The sequence below is a fragment of the Grampus griseus genome (genome assembly GCF_964374135.1).
Source record: "Grampus griseus genome assembly, chromosome: 10".
NCBI lineage: Eukaryota > Metazoa > Chordata > Mammalia > Artiodactyla > Delphinidae > Grampus > Grampus griseus.
Genome location: NC_139004.1, coordinates 15704657 through 15725884, shown reverse-complemented (window position 1 = coordinate 15725884; position 21228 = coordinate 15704657). Strand labels below are relative to the sequence as shown.

General features: G+C 43.9%; 1 protein-coding gene across 1 annotated transcript in view; it reads left to right on the top strand.

The window, feature by feature from the left end:
• Positions 1-1001: 1001 nt before the first annotated feature.
• Positions 1002-21228, top strand: part of MBOAT1 (membrane bound glycerophospholipid O-acyltransferase 1) — a 112419-nt gene continuing 92192 nt past the window's right edge. The window contains exon 1 of the mRNA XM_082664173.1: positions 1002-1114. Coding sequence (XP_082520299.1) covers positions 1019-1114 — 96 coding nt within the window. The 5' untranslated portion in view covers positions 1002-1018. The remainder of the gene's footprint in view (positions 1115-21228) is intronic.

Below are 21228 nucleotides of genomic sequence, written 5' to 3'. Positions count from 1 at the left end.
TTTCCAAGTGCCAGTGATACACTTGGGTGTCTGAGGACAGAGAAGCGAAGGGGCCAGGTACCTCTTTTTAGAACCGGTTCTGGCAAAAGCTGATCCGAATGCACGTAACTGTAGCGCCGTTTCTTACAGGAGTAAAAAGAATTCACAATCCAAAGGGCCGAACATTAACGGTCAGAAGCTAGCAGTCCTGGTGTCTGCGCCTGTGTGACACAGACCATGTCAGATCAGGGTGTAGGAAACTATGTCTTGCCCACAGGCACGTAAGGAGAAAAGGAGGCTGGGTGCTGGGGTGCTGGCTGGGAGCCCCGGGGCGTCCTTGGGCTTCGAGCCCCTGGCAGATTAACCCTTTGCCGCAAGGACTGCGAGGGAGAAGCCTTGCAAGGAAAGTGCAGGAAATCTTAGCCGGCGCGGGGACCGGGAGGGCCGCGGTGCCGACGCTGCGACGGAACCAGAACGGGGTGGGGTCAGGGTGCTCCCTAGCGCAAGGAGCCCGTCAGGGTGACCGGGATGGAGGTCGTTTCTTGTGGCGGGGAGGGAGGATGGGGAGCTCGGGCGAAGTAAGAGCAGAGGATCCTCCCGCCCCCGGGGCCGCGCGCCACCAGGCGCCGGGCTAGGCGGCGGCGTCCTTGTCGTCGCTTTCCCTCTCGGGTTGGCCCGGGCAGGGCGGGCCGGGTGGCGCTCGAGGGCCGGGCTCCGAGTCCGCACTTTTCCTCCCTCCCTTCCTCCCTCCTCCCGGGCAGTCCCGGGCGGCCGGGCCAATGAGCGGCGAGAGGAGGGGAGCGGGAAGCAAACGCTCTCGGCCGCAGCCCTCCTGCCGCGCCCGCGGCCACTGCGCCAACGCCAAGTTTGCGCCCCGAGAGTTTTGCGCTGGGTCGCGTCCTCCGGCTCGCCGCTCGGTCCCCGCGAGCCAGGCGGCCGCGCGGCCCTCGGGACAGCCACCCGCGCGCACTCGGGCGGGAGGACGCCGAGCGGGGTGGCGCGGCCTGGGGCCGGGGCTGCCGCCTCCCGAAGATGCAGGATGGCAGCAGAGCCTCCTCCCAGCCTCTCCTACCGCACCACGGGCTCCACCTGTCTGCACCCGCTCAGCGAGCTCCTGGGCATCCCTCTGGACCAGGTAACGGCGGGCGGGCGGGCGGCCCTCGGCTGGGGCGGGAGCGCGGGAACCCTCCCGGAGCCGGAGCGGGCGTGAAGCCTGCGGGGGTGTTGGTGGGGATGTTATCTACCTCCGTCCCCGCCCCCATAGCAGATTTCACTGCTACAAACTAGACAGGTGGAGTTTTGTTTGTTGGTTTTAAATTGATGTTTTTCTCCTGTAAGTGTGAAAAAAATTGGTATACCTTGCACAGAAGGTTCGAATAAACTTTTTTGTTTTGTTTGAAGTTTTGGGTTTCCTCATTTCCTGTAACCCAGGGCTAAAACATTCTGATAAATGACTCAAGTGTTTCTTTCATCAGTGTAGTCAGGTCTTTATTATTTTTAAGTTAGATGAAACTACTTAGAAACTGAACCTGAGTGATCTATATGCAAAAGCCTGTAGCTTATGAATGAGAGACCTGGGTTTTCTGCAGTGAGGCTTGTGAAATCGGGTTGACAGTTATTTTGTACCACCTGTGATCAACATCGTCAAGGGAGGAGGGACACAGGATGCTGTGGTTTTCCGAGGGCCTTAGGTTATTCAGTCAGTCTACCCTCGGGGGTCCAGGCTCCCTAGTAGGACAGGTTAGTGGGAGAAGAGAGGCACTGTTGCAGGTATTTGGACTGTCCAGCAACTGTCTGCTACCATTAAAACTGAAAATGGCAGCAAACAACAGTAATTCCAGGTAAGAAATTTTCCCAAGGGTTGAGGCTATCTTAACCTCTTTTCTTGTCTCCTTAGGTGCTGCAGGCTAGATAGGCCCTGTATTTAGCAGTGAGTCAATAAATATACAGTTGACCCGCGAACAACACGGGTTTGAACTGCATGGGCCCACTTATATGTGTATATTTTTCAATAGAAAATACTACAGTACTGTACCATCCGAGGTTGCTTGAATCCACAGTTTCCGAGGAACCACAGATACAAGGGGCCGACAGTAAATTATAGACAGATTAACCCCTATGTAGTTCAAGGGTCAGCTGTATGTTATTTAAATGGAATTGGGTAAGGCATGCTGGAGGACGGCCCACTAGTGATCTTTTAAAAAATTCTTCTTTCCTTCAAACAAGAGTATACCTGCTGCTCTTTCCACTCACATTCCCTCAGCAACGAGGAAGTGAGACCTAGATGTTTCCCGTACTCAGATGCTGTTTACTGAGCCACCCTTCCACCTGGCTCCCTCTGAGGATCTGATTCAGAACTCCACCTGACCTGACTGTCGGCCATCAGTTGTAAAATCCAGACGGTCAGGAAATTGGGAGAGGTATCAGCTGCTAACGCCTGTTCTTGTAGTGAGAGTGTAGTGACTGCCAAGGACCTGCAAAGGCAGAAATAATAGCAAATTCTTTAGCCCTGAAATGAAATATAACTCAGAGCTGAATTTCCTTCAGGGGAGTTCGTTGGTACTTACCCCTCTACTCTCCATCACAATTTATTTTAATTGCATTTTCCATTTTCAGCAATTCAGCACAGCTACAGAGAAGAGGAATCCAGGGAGGTTTTTTGTATGGAAAGAGTTAGATTGTTAATGAATCCCAGAGATTGACGACTGAGAGGTGCCTAGGATGATGTTATTAAGTGCTTTGTAACTGCATCCACCCTCATCTTCCATCTCCTGGATTTCTGGCAAAGGAATTCTGGTTTTAATTTATAAACAAGAACAAGAGAGCCTGTGGGATGTTTAAGGCTGGAAGGAAGGGATTTCTGGGATGAACTGAAGGAAAAATGTGGGCGATAGGCAAGGAAGGAGCACCTGTGATCTCTTAGATCTTAGGAAACCCCACTGCCCTCCAGCAGGGTCAAATCTAAGCAACTCTCAGTGGAAGAAGCACTGAAAGGGCAATGCCCCAGCTGGCTCATTTCAGGCCGAGGGAGAATCCCAAACCATAAATAATGTGGTTTGAGGCTAAACTGTGGCTTGAGAGTTTGGAAGCTTGATGTGTTTTTCTCCCTCGCACTTTCAGGGGCTTTTTAGTTGTTAGACTGACTTGGGAGTAATTTGTGCTCTGCCAGAAACTTCCTTTATGACTGCTGGCTGGTATTCTACCCTCCTGGAGCCTCAGAGTCTTCACGTGTAAAATGGGAGACGACAAAAAGACCTACATTTTGGAGCCGAGACATTTTATATAGATATAAAATGCCCTACAGTCCTTGTATCAGACAGGGTCCTGGCAGGAAACAATTCAACTCAATGGATGGCAATGAAGAAACTTTGATGAACTACTTAGAGAGGTGTGGGTGGCATTAAGGGAACCAATAAAGGAGGTCCAGGTACCAAGACCTGGGCAAGGGAAAGGGAAGAAAGTCCTCTTGCCAGGATACAGGGGGGAAGTAGAGAGAGAACCTCAGCCCTTCTGCTCCCCATCTCCTGGCCTTTCCATCTCTTTTTTCTTGCGGTACGCGGGCCTCTCACTGTTGTGGCCTCTCTCGCTGCGGAGCACAGGCTCCGGATGCTCAGGCTCAGCGGCCATGGCTCACGGGCCCAGCTGCTCCGCGGCATGTGGGATCTTCCCGGACTGGGGCACGAACCCGTGTCCCCTGCATCGGCAGGCGGACTCTCAACCACTGCACCACCAGGGAAGCCCCCTTCCATCTCTTGCAGTGGCCCCCAGTGGGTGGCTGGCCTGGGGCACCTGGGCGATGTGGTCTGCAGGGGCTCCCCCTGGGGCACAAAATTGGGAAGAGAAAAGTGGAGCCAGGTCTGGAGGACAGTCCTAGGGTGAGAGCCCAGTCCTTGATACATGTTTGCTCCTGGCCCATTAAAGAGTGACTTTTTATTGGCCTTCGATTTGCTAACAGTGATTAAACATATACCTCACGTTGTCCAAGTGGTTCTTCATATGCCACTTAAGGATAGTGAATCCTTTTCTTAATGTCTTAACATTTCACACGTATATTTTTAATTTCTGTATTGATTGCACTTGTGAGAATGTCTTTGGCTTCTGGGTCTCCCTGTGTCAAGTTGTTTATTATTTGCAAAACCTGAAATATCTGTTGAGCATTCTACTATGTGAGTGAAGAACTCTTTTTTTAAATATTTTTACTGGAGTACAGTTGATTTAAATGTTATGTTAGTTTCAGGTGTACAGCAAAGTGAATCAGTTATACATATACGTATATCTACTCTTTCTTAGGTTATTTTCCCATATAGGTTATTACAGAGTATTGAGTAGAGTTCCCTGTGCTATACAGTAGGTCCTTATTAGTTATCTATTTTATAAATAGTAGTGTGTATATGTCAGTCCCAATCTCCCAATTTATCCCTCCCCCAGCCCTTTCCCCCGGTAACCATGTTTGTTTTCTATATCTGTGACTCTGTCTTGTAAATAAGTTCATTTGTACCATTTTTTTTAGATTCCACATATAAGCGATATCATATGATATTTGTCTGACTTACTTCACTCAGTATGACAATCTCTAGGTCTATTCATATTGCTGCAGATGGCATTATTTCATTTTTTTTTTATGGCTGAGTAACATTCCATTGTATACATGTACCACCTGTTCTTTATCCATTCATCTGTTGATGGACATTTAGGTGGCTTCCATGTCCTGGCTATTGTAAATAGTGCTGCAGTGAACATTGGGGTTGCATGTATCTTTTCAAATTATGGTTTTCTCTGGATATATACTCAGGAGTGGGATTGCTGGATCATATATATGGTAGCTCTATTTTTAGTTTTTTAAGGAACCTCCATACTATTCTCCATAGTGGCTGTCTTTAATTATTTTTCATCTAATTCTTCCATTTATCTGTTCTGTTAGCTTATGGGGGGAGCCTGTGTGCAATTGTGACTATACTCAGGAAAAGTCTATGGTTTTAGTTTCCAGGGACTTTTACTAGCCTGGCCTCCTCCTAAAGATGTTAAATGCAAAATCATCTTATTTAATTAGAGACTAGAGCACAGCAGTTCAGATCCAGAGTATAGGAAATGGATGACTTAGGGGCCTTCACAGGTGCCTCACAGATGAGTTTGATGAAAACTGCGTTTCTAGAATGAGTTTCTTTCGAGCAGATGTGGAACTCGGGCAAAGAACTGAGGATGACTATTTTGTTTGATTTTTTTGTTTAAATCATCTGCTCATGCCCTCTCCACTCGGTTTTGGTCGTGGGGTATGGCATGATCTGTCTTTAAACTATCCTAGCCTTCGAAGTTTGCAAAGTTGACTCAGCTACCAGGATAGACGCGGTAATACTGACGTTCCTAATTTGTGTGGTACACAGTCGTATCCTAGGAGCTGTGCAAGAGGAGAAATTCCTGGCTTTAAGGAATTTGCAATTTGGTGGTGGGGAACTCTTTGTGCCAGGAAATGATTTTTGAGATTAAAGCAGTCCAGGTTTAGGCCTATTTATGTAAGCTTGTGTTACAGTTTAAAAGGCAAGATCAGTGAAGACCAGCTCTGAAGGCCTGACCCTCTCGACTTATGGTGATATCAGCAGTGGGTTTTGATGACTCCACCGGGGCCTCTGACCACAGTGTCTGTACCTGCCTGGAGCTTTCAGTCACCTGGTTGGTTCTTTTGCCTATTCTTGGAAAGCCCAACCCTCAATTTTCTATTCTTATCTAAGTCTTGCCCTTGGTTAAAAGCCCAGCTCACATTCCACAGTCATTATTAAATCAATTAAATATTTATTTAACACTAGTAGTACCAGGGACTTGGTCAAGTCTTAAAAAAAAAAAATCAAGGTTCCTATCCTTGAAGAGTTTATACGCCCATGGAGGAGACAAAAGACCTATAGAAGTGCTATGTCCTCACAGACCTATGTAGGTACTAATAGAGGTTTGTAGGTGGTACCTTAGTGGAACAGAGAAGGGAAAAGCCACAGGACACCTTGGACTCTTGTGGAATTTACTGTTTACCTTTGACACGGTTTATATTTGACACTTGACACAAAATGTTACCTTATTTTGTTAGGTATCCTGCCTGGTTTATAATACAGAGTTTCAAACTAATTTAAAGTCTCCTTGAAGTCTAGGTTTTATCTATCCTGGTATTCCAAGCAAGTAGTAGCGTGCTCAACAAATGCTTTTCATTAGTAGCAATATATGCCAGTGCTGACGATATACATGATCAGACTTTGATACAGAATCTTCTGTTTTTAAAGTGGAGAGAGATGGATCTTTGTGGGAGGGGTGGGGAGGGTCCTCTACCGAACATTCCCCCTGTGGGTGCTGCCTCCAGGCTGTACTCTTGGGTTTCTGACTTGAACAATCTACTCTCCACCCTGGGGCTTTCCAGCTGACCCCAGGCTCAGGATGCATATGGCAGGTCACAGAATGTCCATCCTGCAGAGAGCCACTTCATTCATTTTTTTGGCCTACAAGGCTAGGTCTCCTCTCCCTACTTAATTTCCCTTTCACTGTCTGATAGTGAAATCATCGGCTTATGGGAGGAGCATCATTTGGTTAGACTACAAACAGCAAATACTGAGTTTCTGCCATGTTCCAGGAATTCCTGGGACTGGGTGAGGCTGTTATCATTCAAACATGAATAAAATAGGGTCCATCCTCGAAAAACTCATTGTTGGGTGGGGTGGGGACACAGAAGTCAACCAATGTTGCTCCTGTGTGGTGCCTGGACCTGCAGCATCAGCCTTGAAACTTGTTAGAAAAGTTATTCTCTGCCTGGCACCCTGTCTGCTGCTCTGGGCACAGACCTAGCCAGCGGGGGATTTCATGAGCCCTCTCGGTGGTGCTGGGATGCCCCAAAATTTGAGAACCACTGCTGTATGCAGATAAATGGGATACAAATTAATTAAGTGCCGTGGAGGCGGGTGAGGTGTGGTTGTCAGAGAGCATCTCACAGGCAGGGAGGACCACGAACTGGGTCTTGAAGGCCGAAGAGGTATTTGTCAGGCAAAGTGGGTAGAAAGAACAGCACATACAGAGGTGGGGAGGTGTGAAACTGTGCACTTCGTTCAAGGAACTGAGTCCACTGAAGTGGCTGGTGAGGCTGCCCTTGTGAAGATTTTGGGACTCCAGGCTGGGGAGGGAGGCAGGGGTGACATCATGAGGAAGCTGGGAGGCTCTGGTGAGGTGTTTGTACTTCACCCTGCAGAGACCAGGGGGAAGCAAACTATTTCTGTAACGGGCCAGACAGTAAATATTTTCGGCTTTGCAGGCAGTACAGCCTTTGTTGCACGACTCAACTGTGCCATTGTGCGGTGAGAGCAGCCATAGACAATATGTAAATCGTTGGGCCTGGCTGTGTTCTCATGAAACTTTATTTATGGACTGAAATTTGAATTTTATGTAATTTGCACATGTTGTGAAATTTTCTTCTTTTGATATTTTTTTCCCAACCCTTTAAAGATGTAAAAACACGTAGCTAACATGCAGGCCACACAAAACAGGCAAGGGCTGGATTTGGCCTGAGGACTGGCGTTTGAGACCCCTGTTATAGATAATTTTCCTCACATTTGGCGGATGGACCGTCATCAGTATCTATTGCCAAATATGCTTCTGGGATTTGACTCAGACCTAGTGAATCCAAATACATTTCCGAGTGACAGGGCTGCCCAGGTGATCCTTGTGCTACCTGAAGTTTAGAGGCATTACTACCGTCCAAGGGAAGGCATTGAAGGGTTTAAGATGTGAAAGGATTTTCATTTTGTGAAGTGGGGCGGGAGGTCCTGGCTGAAGGAGGCAGGGATGGAGCAGGGGTTTTTGACAATGAGTGGATGTTTGGAGTAGTCTTAATGGGGGAGCAGAGAAGGAGCGGCCTGGGGTCAATTTAATGGGTTGCTGAGTATAATCGACGCACTGAAAATCAAAAATTTCAGGATTGGTGCCAATATGTGGTTTTTGTCTTTCAGCAGCTCCTTGTAGGAGCAAAAGTAAAATAAATCGCTGGACGTTTGCAGGGAAGGTTGTTGGAACGTTAAGAAGTAAGGGTGTTGAAAGATGCTGACAGGTAGCTGGAGGTGATGGCAGTGAAAAGGGAAACATTTGGAGATTGGAGGGACTTTGAGGGGCGGGTGCAGGGGAAGTGAGAGAGCCGGGGGCCAGGGTATTTAAGATGAAGATTCCTAGGGAAGCTTCCCTGGGCAAGGATGAAAGTCAAGGTGTGGCCATGGGAGAAGGGGTGAAAGTCGACTCAGTTTAGCAAGTTGAGGAACTGGGGAATTTGGTTGATCGTCCTAAACATTGAAGCTGCCTAGGTGACTGGGGATGTGAGGTGGAGAGAAAGACTCTGTGCTACCTAAACTCTCCAGGAATGTGGAGGTAGATTGGTAGATCCTGACAATGAAGAAGGACCAGAGAGGGTATGACAGGCTCTGCTATCAGGCACTCAGCCAGCCACTCTCCAGGGCGCATCTCATTTAATGTTAGGACGCAGAGTGGGGTCTGGAGGGAGGTACTTCCTGGCTGGAAGGACGGTGCCTCTCAAAGGGCGTTGGAAGAGCTCTCTTAGCCCCTTTATCAAAGGAGGCAGCAGCTGAGCCTGTTGAGCGGGGGTCAGCCTGCTCTGTTCTTTCAGTCCCACCACCCCCTGTTCCCTCCAACCGACACCATCCTAGGGCCCAGTTCACACTTGGCACTACTTAAACACTTTATTGAATAAATACAATACCAAACAAAATGCATTCAAATGCTTTCTAAAGAAGTCAATTTTAAAGGTCTTTCCATTCAGGTTAATGACAAACACAGTAAAGGCAGATACGCTACTTTCACATAATTGGCTGATTCTATACAGCACTTATATCTTTTAGTCCACAAGTATATTCTTAAATGACAGAAGGATGGTGGAAGAAAAATGGTCCAAAGCAGCAATGGGGGAATCTGGAAAAGCAGTGACTTTCTTCTCTCTCCTTGCCGTTTGTGGTGGTAAAATGGGAAAGCAGACGCCTGGGGGCGGACAGTTCTCCCTCAAGGCTAAGAGGGAGGGAGAGAGCTGGGAAGACACCGAGGCTTCCGGGAGCAGAGCAGACTGAGGGCTTTGAGGAGGACCTCGGAGCCCATGACTGCAAGCCTGCATGCTGGGCACAGGAGGCTCAGGGATGAGCGGCGGGGTGCTTGGCAGGTAGAGGTGTCCCCGGGGGCCCCAGAGTCCTGGTAAGGCCGCGGCCAGCGACTGACCCTGGGCCTTGTGGTCTTTCCTGGAGCTGCACACAAAGAGGGTGGGCAGCCTGGGAGCTGGGCAGGGCTCGAACCCAGGACTGCCTCTGCAGACTTTGCTCGTAGTCACTGCCCTGCATCCCAGCCACTGCTTCCCTGGGCGCTGTACCATCAGTGCAGCGGATGAGTTCTTTCCTGTGCCTCAGATCCACTGCGTCGTTCACACCTTCCAGCTTCTGCTCACACTTTTCCCTCTGCCTGATATTAGTCCTCATCCTCATCCTCATTTCCTTTTTCATCCCCTCCTGTCTGCTCTCTGGAACCCTGGCCTTGCTCTCTCCTCTCCCCTTATAGATCATCCCCCCGCCTCCCCCAGGGCCAAATGGATCCGATTTTATTTTCTTTTTTTCTCCATAGCACTCTCTCCATACTGTATGTGCTTCTCTTTTTGGTGGGAGAGATTATGTTTATTGACTTTGTATATGCATATCTACTTGTCTGCATATTGGTTATGTGTGTGTTTCTGTCTTTTTTTAAAAATTGAAATATATAGTTGATTTACAATGCTAGTTTCAGCTGTACAGCAAAGTGATTCAGTTATATGTATATTTTTCAGAGTATATTCCATTGTAGGTTATTACAATATATTGAATATACAGTACATATATTCCCTGTGCTATACAGTACATCCTTGTTGCTTACCTATTTTATGCGCAGTAGTTTGTATCTGTTAATCCCATACTTGTAATTTATCCCTCCCCCCTCCCTTTCCCCATTGGTAACCATGAATTTGTTTTCTATGTCTGTGAGTCTCTTTCTGTTTTGTACATAAATGCACTGGTATTATTTTTTAGGTTCCATATATAAGTGATATCATGTAATATTTGTCTTTGTCTGACTTACTTCACTTCGTAGGATATACGCTAGGTCCATCCATGTCGCTGCAAATGACAATATTTCATTCTTTTCTCCCACATGGTGCCTCTTACTTTATGTCTCAGATATTTATCGTCTTGCTGCCCTGCCTGATTCTGAGAGGCTTCTCTCTGTACTTGCTTATGGAGTACCGGATGCCAAATATTGGGCTAGAGGGGGATACAGAGATTAATTAGGATCTCTGCCTTCTAGGAGGCAAACCAATACGCACTTGGTAAATTACTTTATTACGTCTAAACTCTTGTAAAGCAGTGTGCTCAATGCTCCAGAAAATGTGTACGTGTGGGCCTCAGCACTCCTGGGCCTGTCCTGGGGAAGGTGAGGGGAGCTTCCTGGGAGCTGCTGCTTTAGAAGGAGAAGGGGAAAGGGCAGCGGTGAGGCCAGGTGGGACAGGCAGAATATGCCAGGAAGAGGAAGCTGTTTGAGCAAAGGTACTGAGGCTGAGGAAAGATGACCTTTCTTCTTGGGCAGTGAGTGAGGCTGCATCTTAGTCATCTTGGTATGCTTGTTAGTACGAAGTAAGAACTAAATAAACTTGGTTCCCTTGAAGTGGAATTTTATTTACATAATTTGCACTGGAATGGATGACTAAGTGATGATAAAATTAGGAGCCGGTTCTTTTTACCAACTGGTTAAGCCTGTTTATTATTTGGACCCTACACTTCAGATCGAATAGGCCTAATTTCTGATTTGAGAGTTAATTAATGGCCCCATTACTGATAGTTAAATGTGAATCTTGGGTTGTTTAAATATAAAATTCTCCATTCCCGTTTTCATTATGTGGAGTTGATAGATGCATTACCTACCATTATAAAGGCAGATATTAATATCATTTTTTTGGACCAGTTGTCTCAAGTGTGTGTGAACACCATGTACAGTTTTCCTTTTGCAGTTTGAAGTCAAGTCACTTACATACAGAAAGTGCTGTATACCCAAGTACTCCCAAGTGTTTTTGAAGCACAGCCTCTGAATTACATTTATAAAGGAAAATTTCATGGAAAGATTATAAGGAGATACAATCTGGAAATATCTTTTTGTAGCAGCAACTTGTAAAAAGAATTCAGTCTGTGTAATTTAATAACAGTATTTGGTTGTATGCTTTTCAGAAGCTTTCTATTTTAAGGAAGTCAACCCTTTCAGTAAACAAGACAAAGGGAGAACTTGCTGCAGTCTTGTTAATGACAATTTCTAGTAGTTTTGCCAGGATAGCAGAAGGATAGAGAATAATCAGCGGGAAAAGTAACTTCAAGTAGTTTATTCGAGTTAAAAATGTGCTTCATTAAAAGCCCATTATCCCGTAGGGCTTAGAAATGTGATCATCTGCCACAAGATGAACTCTTTAACCCATTTTAGTTAGCCAAAAAATAGGCACTCGGTTAATCATTTACCGTCTTCCTTATAATAGTGGGGCTCTGCCTATAACTTTGTTATCAGTGGTTAATCATTTTTTGAAGTATGGTTTTGAAAGTCCACACAGCATAAAAGGGGCTCTCAGTGTTGCGTTAGGATTTCTGGCTGGGGGATGGTGCTGGGGATTTTGCAACCATCGTATTATTACAGATACTCCATTCTCCAGCCTATTTACCAAAACAACAACACAAAGCTCGGGTTTGAAAGCCTCATCTGAAAAAGGAGCAGGGGTACATTGGAAAAGTTTTGTTCAGAGAGTTCTAACTTCTTATTTCAAACAAGTAATTAAAAAATGAGTGGTTGTCTCCCCCCCACCCCTATTTTTGTCTCATTCATCATTCTGTACTTCTCATTTGAAACAGTCAGCAGAGGTATACAACACAAGGTTGCTAAGGCCTAGAGGAAGTTGCTAAATTCAAAAGTCATTTTGTGAAATTTTATGAAGTGGTTTAACTGTGAGTGTCACTGGGTTGAGACTTCTTTCCTCCAACGACTTTTTTTTTATCCCTGGCATCACTTTTTGCTCTGTCTTTTTAAAAATTTAATTTCATTTATTTTAAATATTTATTTATCTGTAATGTTTTGTGTTTGATTAATTTTTTTGGTTTTTATTTTGTATAAATACAGTTTAAAAAAATGAGTTTTCTGACCAGGTAGCTTATGGACTTAGTATCAAACCACAAGGCAGAAAAGGGGGTATAATGAAGGGTCAGTCCCTGTGGTGTACACCCCCCTCACGCCCCGCCCCCAGTTTGCAGCTGCTCAGATCCGCTCCCCGCTGGTGGCCAGAGGTAGGCGAGGCTGCCATGTACACAGAATCTTTTTGTCTTTTCTGACACAAACGAGAGTGTACGGTTCTTCCACTCTTCGCCTTTTTAAAAAAACTTAACAGTGTCTCTTAGGGATTGATTCATATCTGCATCTACAGAGTTCTTGTGACGTTGACTTCCTTTCTGCCTTTTCTGAGAGTTCTGCTTCTCTGCTTCCAGGAACGGCCTTGTCCTTTAGCAGACGCTGAAAGACGCTGGTGGGGGTGGGTGATGAGTTTGGGGAGGGGTCTCCCACATTGGCATGGTCCCCAGGAACATGGAGAACATGGGGACCACGTTCAGTGGGGCAGGTGGGGTGGTGGGATGAGCACTGAGCTCAGGGCGAGCAGAAGATGGGCTTTGCCTCCAATTTCCCTGGGAGGGAGAGCGTACACTCTGGACTTAGGCATGAGGACATTAAAGATTCCCTTTCCCTTGTGCCCCAGGGATGAAAATGGTTCTGCCTCCCACTGACCCGGTGTCAGCGGAAGTTTTGGTCTCTCCGTCTGCTGGAAATGATGTTCTTTAAGCCCAATGCAGCTCTAAAATTCTGTGATTCCAAGATCTTCAACAGTAGCAAGGAAGGCTTGGTTTTAGATTGTAAAGAAACACTTCTTGAGGGTAAAGGCCCCCCTCCAAGGCCTTTTCTTTCTCTTTTTACTTTTCAGTGGATGTAGCTAAAAGGATTGTATCTGTATATTTTCCTTTCTTGTTTCTCCCAGTGAAATGAGTGCATTTCCATGCATGTTGGCTGAAGCGAATTGACCTTCAGGGCTCTGGAATCTCTCTTCTTCCACCTCCTCGTTAGAGCAAGGTCAGAACGCCTTAGGAATTTGTGTGCTTTACAATGGAAATAAGACAGTGTGAAAAAGAGCTTCTGTTTCTTGTTTACTAGAGATGTTGAGCTGGTTTTCCTCCCTTCTCAATTCCAAAAGAGAATCGCCATTCATCTCCAAACAGTAAGTGTTAACCTGCCTGCAGGTTACTGAACAAAAGGGAAGCAAATCAATTTGTATATGAAATTCTACTCAGAGAGCTGTTTTCTACACATTGTGGAGGGAAGAACAAGAAGATTTTTCATTTTCTTAATGTGTAGGGTCTGGGGGTGGAGTTTACAAAAAGAGTATAATAAAGGACTGTTTTGTAACCTCAGCCTTATCGAGTTAACATTTACCTCAGTTTTATAGTGAGCCTACGTTGCAAAGCTTAAGTTGACTTATGTGTTTATCTTTCTACTGAGGTATTGAGAACCTTCATAGATATCTTTATCCGACGGCCAGTTTTGTTATCTTAGTTTGAAAGAAGGGCGAAAGGAGGCTATAAACTAAAAGTAATCATTTCATCAAGATACCAGGTGGGACCCAAGTTCACTGTCATAACCAATAATGAATTATGACTGTGCATCTTAGCTAGTGGAAACTGCAGAGAGAATTAGAAAGACAGTAGTGGGCTGTAAAATGATTTGGAAATTGACCCCTTACAAGTTTTTAGGAGAGCTGGAAAACCAGCTCTTGTGTGCTTGGCAACCCTCAAACATTGATTAGAGTTATATGTGTCGAGATTTGGTTCTCTGTTGCAGAGTTTCTAGATGCTATGGAGAAGTTAGAAACGAGCAGGAAAAATGGTTCTAAGAACAACTGGACTGAAGGTTCCTAAACAAAAAAGGAAATGAACTTGAGTAAAGGAGTTGACAAAAGATGGCAAGAGCCACAGACTGTGGAGTAGCCATCAGTGAGGACCATAAAATGCCGGTTAGGTAACCATGGATGGGGTGTGCCACTGATGCGCCTCATTTCCTGAAGAAGGCCTTGAACTTGATGGCCTCAGAGAAGTCCTTTGTTGTGTCATTTTGTAATTATCCCTCTTTAGCTCGAGGGAAAATACTAAGGGTCTCACCAATATTTCAAGAAGCGACTTGCACCTCATCTAAGGTTTGCCCTTTGCTTCATAATAATAGATCACATTCTATGGTAATTAAAGAAAAACAAACTTATTTTGGAATAATTTAAAATTCACAGAAAAACTGTGCTGATAGTACAGACAGTTTTTATATGTGCCTCCCCCGGTTTTCCTCAACGTTAGGTACACTTGTCAAAAGTCAAACATCAACACTGATAGAAAACCATTAAATAAATTCCAGACTTTTTGAATTTCACCCATTTTTCCACTAATGTCCTCTTTCTAGTCTAGGATTCTGTACCTTACAATTCACCCATTTCAAGTGTACCAGTCAGTGTTTTTTTTAGTATATTCACCAGGTTGTATAACCATTGGCATAACCAAGAGAAGTCTCAGGAGACATGACAAGTGAATGCAATGTGGTGTCCTGGATGGGATCCTGGAGCAGAAAAAGGGCATTGGGTAATAAGCAAATCTGAGTAAAGTATGGGCTTTAGTTAATACTAGTGTATCAATGTTGGTTCATTAACTATGACAGATGAAACCTTTATATGTAAGGTGCTAATAATAAAGGAAATACGTTGTAGGATATATGAGAACTCTCTGTATTATCTTTGCAATTTTTCTGTGAATCTAAAACTGTTCTGAAAAATAAATTTTATTTAAGACATGATGCTTTTTATTTTAAATCAAGGATTGTTAGTTGTGCTATGTCTGTGAACATTGGGACCAGCATGCTTTTAGAGAATTTTCGAGTCAGAAGAATGGAAAGAAAGCACACAGTTACACTGGTATGTGTCTGTGCTTTACTTTAAAGTCAGATTTATTAAAATCATTGCATGCATCTAAGTCACTTTCAGTAAAGATATAAAGGACTTTTGGTTCATCCTGAATCCATCCGGTAATCTTCATGAATGAATAGTTGTTTAGTAAGATAAATATTTCTCTCCCTGTAACATCAAACAGCAGAACCACCCCCGGACAAAACTCTCCAGGCATTTACCATTGCTCAATGAGATATTTCCTCATTATTTTGACCACAGAAATGCTATTCTGCATCTCAGTTGTCCATTCAACCGGACCATTCTGAGTGTATATTGCTTAAGCCACAAGAATTCACGCGAAAATCTTCTCAAGGCATTATGGAGTGCAAGCTGTAAAAAGTGACTAAATTTTAGACCCAGGCTGTGTAATGAATGTTTGTGTTTCCTTCTGGGTTCTGTCCTGTGAACTTACCTTGCTCTAACATAGTAGGAACAATGCTGGAATAGACTTTGAAGAGCCGGGTTCTAGGCTTAGAGCCAGTCTTTTGTAGATGTGTGACCTTGGACAAGCTATTTAACCTTTCAGAGCCTGATTCCTTATTTGTAAAATGAGCTAATATATATACATGAGGGGTCTTTGTGTATTTCAAATGAGGCAGGTGATCCATAGGGAAGATTTTAGTAAACTGCTCAGTAATTATGTGGATGTTGTTTGCTATCATTTCCCCATCACCACCTTCATCACATTTTTGAAGCTCATAGGGAAAAATGCTTATGTTATAGCACTGAGCTTAAGTGAGGTGAGTGTAGGTGGCATTTGGAAGGGAAGTTGGGCTTTCAGTTAGAATCTGGTGAAGAGTAAGAAAAGACTCGACTTTGGGGATTCTATGGGATGAAGGAATTTCATACTTCAAGGCAGAAAAGATGGGGCAGAAGAAGGCAGTGAGTAAAGAAAGGGGTGACAGCTGGAAAGAAAACTTTTTTTTTTGACTGTAGTGAAATGGGAAGGTGAGGATCCAAGCTGAAACATTAGTAAACTTAGTGAACCCAGGAAGTGAGAAAGAATCTCGCATAGGAATGACTCTTTTTATCAGGTAAACATTACCTGTGTTGGAATCAGATAACGTGAGAGGGAAGGTGAGAGATTTTGAACCTAGTTCCTATGAGGAGGATTACAGAAGGAAGAAGAGGTGTTTAACTTAAAGAAGAAAAGCCTTAGATAGGATATAATAGTAGTTTTCAGATATTTGAAGAATATAATTATGATGTGTCCTCTGCAGAATTAAAGGATGGAAACTTTAGCAAGGTAGGTTTCAATTGTCAGAAATTTCTTATTAATGAGAGTTGTGTAGATAAAAGAATTGATCATCATTGGAGTTCATGAGTCCCCCATCCCAGGCAGTATTCAAGCAGAGGCTGTGTGGTGATGACTCCTATTGTCAGGGTCTACTCCCTTCCTTCCTGATGTCCCTCCCTGCTTGCCCTGAGTTCTTTCTTTATCTAGCTGTCAGTCCACAGTGATCCTAGTTTCAGTATTAATTGACAAGTAAGTCAGTGGTTTAAAGAGTGACCTTTCTCAATGGGCATTTAAAGGTAGAAAGATCCCTAAATGTTAAGCAGTAGAGGAATAGTTAGATTGAATTATGGTATACTCTAGCTGTGGAATTATATACAAGTGTTAGAGAAAATAAAGTCAGATTGAAAGATATCATATTGAGTGAAAAGAGCAAGTTGAAGAACAGTATGTATATTATGATCCCATGTCCTGTTTAAATTTAAAAAAATAAAAATGCTCTCTCTTTCATCTATTTATCTGTCTGGTTTTGGAATGATAGTCACCAACGTGTAGCTAGTGGTCACAGTGACCTTGACCCTCTTAACAGTCACCCCGATTGCTGCAGAGGATAAAGGAAACTTTAAATTTTTTACATCTGTGTTTTCTTAAGCAAACATAGTATTTGGGTATTTAAAAACATTAAAAGGAAAGATCTTCAAGACCCAAAGGAATGAAATAATTGTGCAAAATATCAGGTTGTCTGGTGGTTATTTTGGGGCTCTCCCAGTCATAAAGCCAATGGGGTTGCAGAGGGGAGTATAAGAGTGTCTTGGCGAACGGAACTTCTTCTGACAGAAATGGAGAAACTGGAAACAGAGGTTGACTAAGAGGTGAACTAATGACTTCTGCTTGAGCCATATTAAGATGAGAGCAGGATTTCAAAAAAGAAATGCCCTGAAGGCAGTGTGAGGCATGAGAGATCAGAGCTGGGGAGATGGAGACTTGGAAGTCATTGGCATGGGTTGGGGTGGGGTGAATGAAACCAGGAAAAGGAACAAACTCACTGAGGGCGGAAATGAGATGAGACCACAGCAGAGACTTGTTCTGGTGAACACTCCCCATTGAACGCCTGTGGAGGAGTCCAGAGAGAGCGCAGCATTAGGAAGGTAATTTAGTAGCACAGAAATGGATGAGGGTGGGAGGGGTGTTGCAGGGCCCTCAAGGGAGGAGGAGGGTTGAATTTTTTGAGAAAAATATTGTTTGGGATGGTGGAGAAGGCAGTTTTAGAGAAGTGGTGAAGAGGGAAAATGATACAGTGTTTAGGGAAGAAATGGACATATGTGTAGACCATTCATAAGAGGCATCTGATGGCTTTGAAGAAGAGAGATGAGACAATGGCAGGAAAGGCCAAGGGGAGGTTTGTTTTCAGTTTTAAAGATAGAGGGGAGGGCTTCCCTGGTGGCACAGTGGTTGAGAGTCCGCCTGCTGATGCAGGGGACACGGGTTCGTGCCCTGGTCAGGGAAGATCCCACATGCTGCGGAGTGGCTGGACCCGTGAGCCATGGCTGCTGAGCCTGCGCGTCCGGAGCCTGTGCTCCGCAAAGGGAGAGGCCACACAGTGTGAGGCCCGCATACCACAAAAAAAAAAAAAAAAAAAAAGAGGGGAGTTATCCATATCTGAAGACAGAAGTGAAGAAATCACAAAACCTGTGGAGAAGAAGTTGACAGAGACTTGATGCAGAGTGGGTTAAGTGTGAGAGGGGACAGGATCCAGCACATGGTCAGCTGAGGACACGGAGACAAGGTCCCCTCTGCACCTGGAAGGGTGGGTGTGGGCCTGAATCACTTCAAGATGGAGACAGGAAGAAGCATGGGGTGCTCCTCCTGAATAGCCTTGGCTTTGGTTCTTCATTTGACTGAAGAATACCTGGATGAACGTGTGAAAACAGATTTATCAGCATTTGTTCTTCAGAAAGAGCCGAGTAGATGGGAACCATCAAAAGGGTGGGACGGGGCTCAAAGTATCATAAGGACTTAAGGCATCCTAAGGACATAAGGTGTCATGAGGTGGCTGAAGTTGTCCTTGTTTACAGTGGTCACCATCAGAATCACCTGGGCAACACTTTAAACACAGGGATTCCTAGGCCCCACCCCTGATCTTTCTGAGTCAGAATTTCCTAAGAAGTCCCAGTCTAAGACTGAGGGAGTCTAAAGAATCGACCTACATCAGCGAGCAGGGAGACAGAGTAGTGGAAATCAGTGAAGGAGAACAGAAAAAAAGAATAAAAAGAAATGAGGACAGTTTAAGAGACTTCCAGGACAGCATCAAGCATACTAACATTCACATTTTACTGGTCCCAGAAAGAGAAAGGGGCAGAGAACATATTTGAAGACATAATAACTGAAAACTTCCCTAACCTGAGAAAGGAAACATATATTCAGATCCAGGAAGCACACAGAGTCCCAAATAGGATCAACCCAAAGAGGACTACATCAAGAGACACTGTAATTAAAATGGCAAAAATTAAAGATAAAGAGAGAATCTTAAAAGCATCAAGGGAAACACAAGTTACAGGCAAGAAGGGAGTGGCATGATCAAATCGGATTTATCCAAGGGGTACAATATGGTTCAATATTCACAAATCAATCAGTATGATACACCACATTAACTGAAGAATAAAAATCATATGATTGGTACTCGTTGGTGGTCCAGTGGTTGGGACTCCGTGCTTCCACTACAGTGGGCAATGGTTTGATCCCTGGTTGGGGAACTGGGACCCTGCATGCCATGTGGTGCTGCCAAGAAAAAAAAATCATATGATCATCCTAATAGATGCAGAGAAAGCTTTTGACAAAGTCAACATTCATTTATGATAAAAACTCTCAACACAGTGGGTATAGAGGGAACATACCTCAAAATAATAAAGGCCATATATGACAAGCCCACAGCTAACATCATACTCAATGGTGAAAAGCTGAAAGCATTTCCTCTAAGATCAAGACAAGGCTGCCCATGCTTGCCACTTTTATTCAACTACTATTAGAAGTCTTAGCCACAGCAATTAGATAAGAAAAAGAAATAAAAGGAATCCAAATTGAAAAGGAAGAAGTAAAACTGACACTACAGATGACATGATACTCTACATAGAAAATCCTAAAGACACCACCAAAAACTACTAGAGCTCATTAATGAATTTAGTAGAATTGCAGGATACAATTAATATACAGAAATCTGTTGCATATCTACATACTAACAATGAACTATCAGAAAGAAAAATTACAAAATTAATCCCATTTATAATTGCATCAAAAAGAATAAAATACCTAGAAATAAATCTAACTAAGGAGGAAAAAGACCTGTACTTGAAAAACTGTAATACACTGCTGAAAGAAATTGAATATGACACAAGCAGATGGAAAGATATACTGTGCTCATGGATTGGAAGAATTAATATTGTTAAAATGACCATACTCCCCAATGCAGTCTACAGATTTAATGCCATCTCTGTCAAAAAACCAATGACATTTTTCATAGAACTAGAACAAATAATTCTAAAATTTGTATGGAAAAACAAAAGGTCCTGAATAGCCAAAACAATCTTGAGAAAGAAGAACAAAGCTGAAGGTCATGTTCCCTGATTTCAAACTATACTACAAAGCTACAGTAATTAAAATAGTATGATATTGGCACAAAACCAGACACACAGATTAATGGAACAGAATAGAGAGCCCAGAAATGAGCCCACACTTAAATGGGAAATTATGACAAAGGAGGTAAGAATTTACAATGGGGAAAAGACAGCCTCTTCAATAAATGGTGTTGGGAATTTTGGACAGCTTCATGAACAAGAATCAAACTAGACTACTCTCTCTCACCGTGCACACAAAAAAATTGAAAATGGATCAAAGACTTAAATGTAAGATCTGAAACCATAAAACTTCTAGAAGAAAACATAAGCAGTGAGCTCTTTGACATCGGTCTTAGGCAATATTTTTTTGGGTATGTCTCCTCAGGCAAGGGAAGCAAAAATGAAAATGAACATATGGGACTACATCAAACTAAAAAGCTTTTTAGGGCTTCCCTGGTGGCGCAGTGGTTGAGAGTCCGCCTGCCGATGCAGGGGACACGGGTTCGTGCCCCGGTCTGGGAAGATCCCACATGCCGTGGAGCGGCTGGGCCTGTGAGCCATGGCTGCTGAGCCTGCGCGTCTGGAGCCTGTGCTCCGCAATGGGAGAGGCCACAACAGTGAGAGGCCCGTGTACCGCAAAAAAAAAAAAAAAAAAAAAAAGCTTTTTCACATTGAAGAAAACTATCAACCACACAAAAAGGTCACCTAATGAATTGGGGATGACATTTACAAGCAGTATATCTGATAAGGGGTTAGTAACCAAAATATACAAAGAACTCAGAAAACTCAATGTCAAAAAACCAAACAACCTGATTAAAAAATAAGCAGATGTTCACATCCCTGTTTGGGTCCCCAAAATGGGGAGGCAGACAATCTGCATAGACATTTTCCCAAAGAAGACATACAGCTGGCCAACAGGTACATGAAAGGATGTTCAACATCACTAATCACCAGGGAAATGCAAATCAAAACCACAGTGAGATACAACCTCACCCCTGTCAGAATGGCTATTTCAGAAAGACAACAATTAACAAGTATTGACAAGGATGTAGAGAAAAGAGAGCCCTTCTGCACTGTTGGTGGGAATATAAACTGGTGCAGTCATCATGGAAAACAGTATGGAGATTCCTCAAAAAAGTAAAAATAGAATTATATAATCCAGCAATTCCTCTCCTGGCTATTTACTCAGAGAAAACAAAAACACTAATTAGAAAAGATATATGCACCCTTATGTTCACTGCAACATTATTTACAATAGCCAAGATATGGAAGTGACCTAAGTGCCTATCAATAGATGAATGGATAAAGAA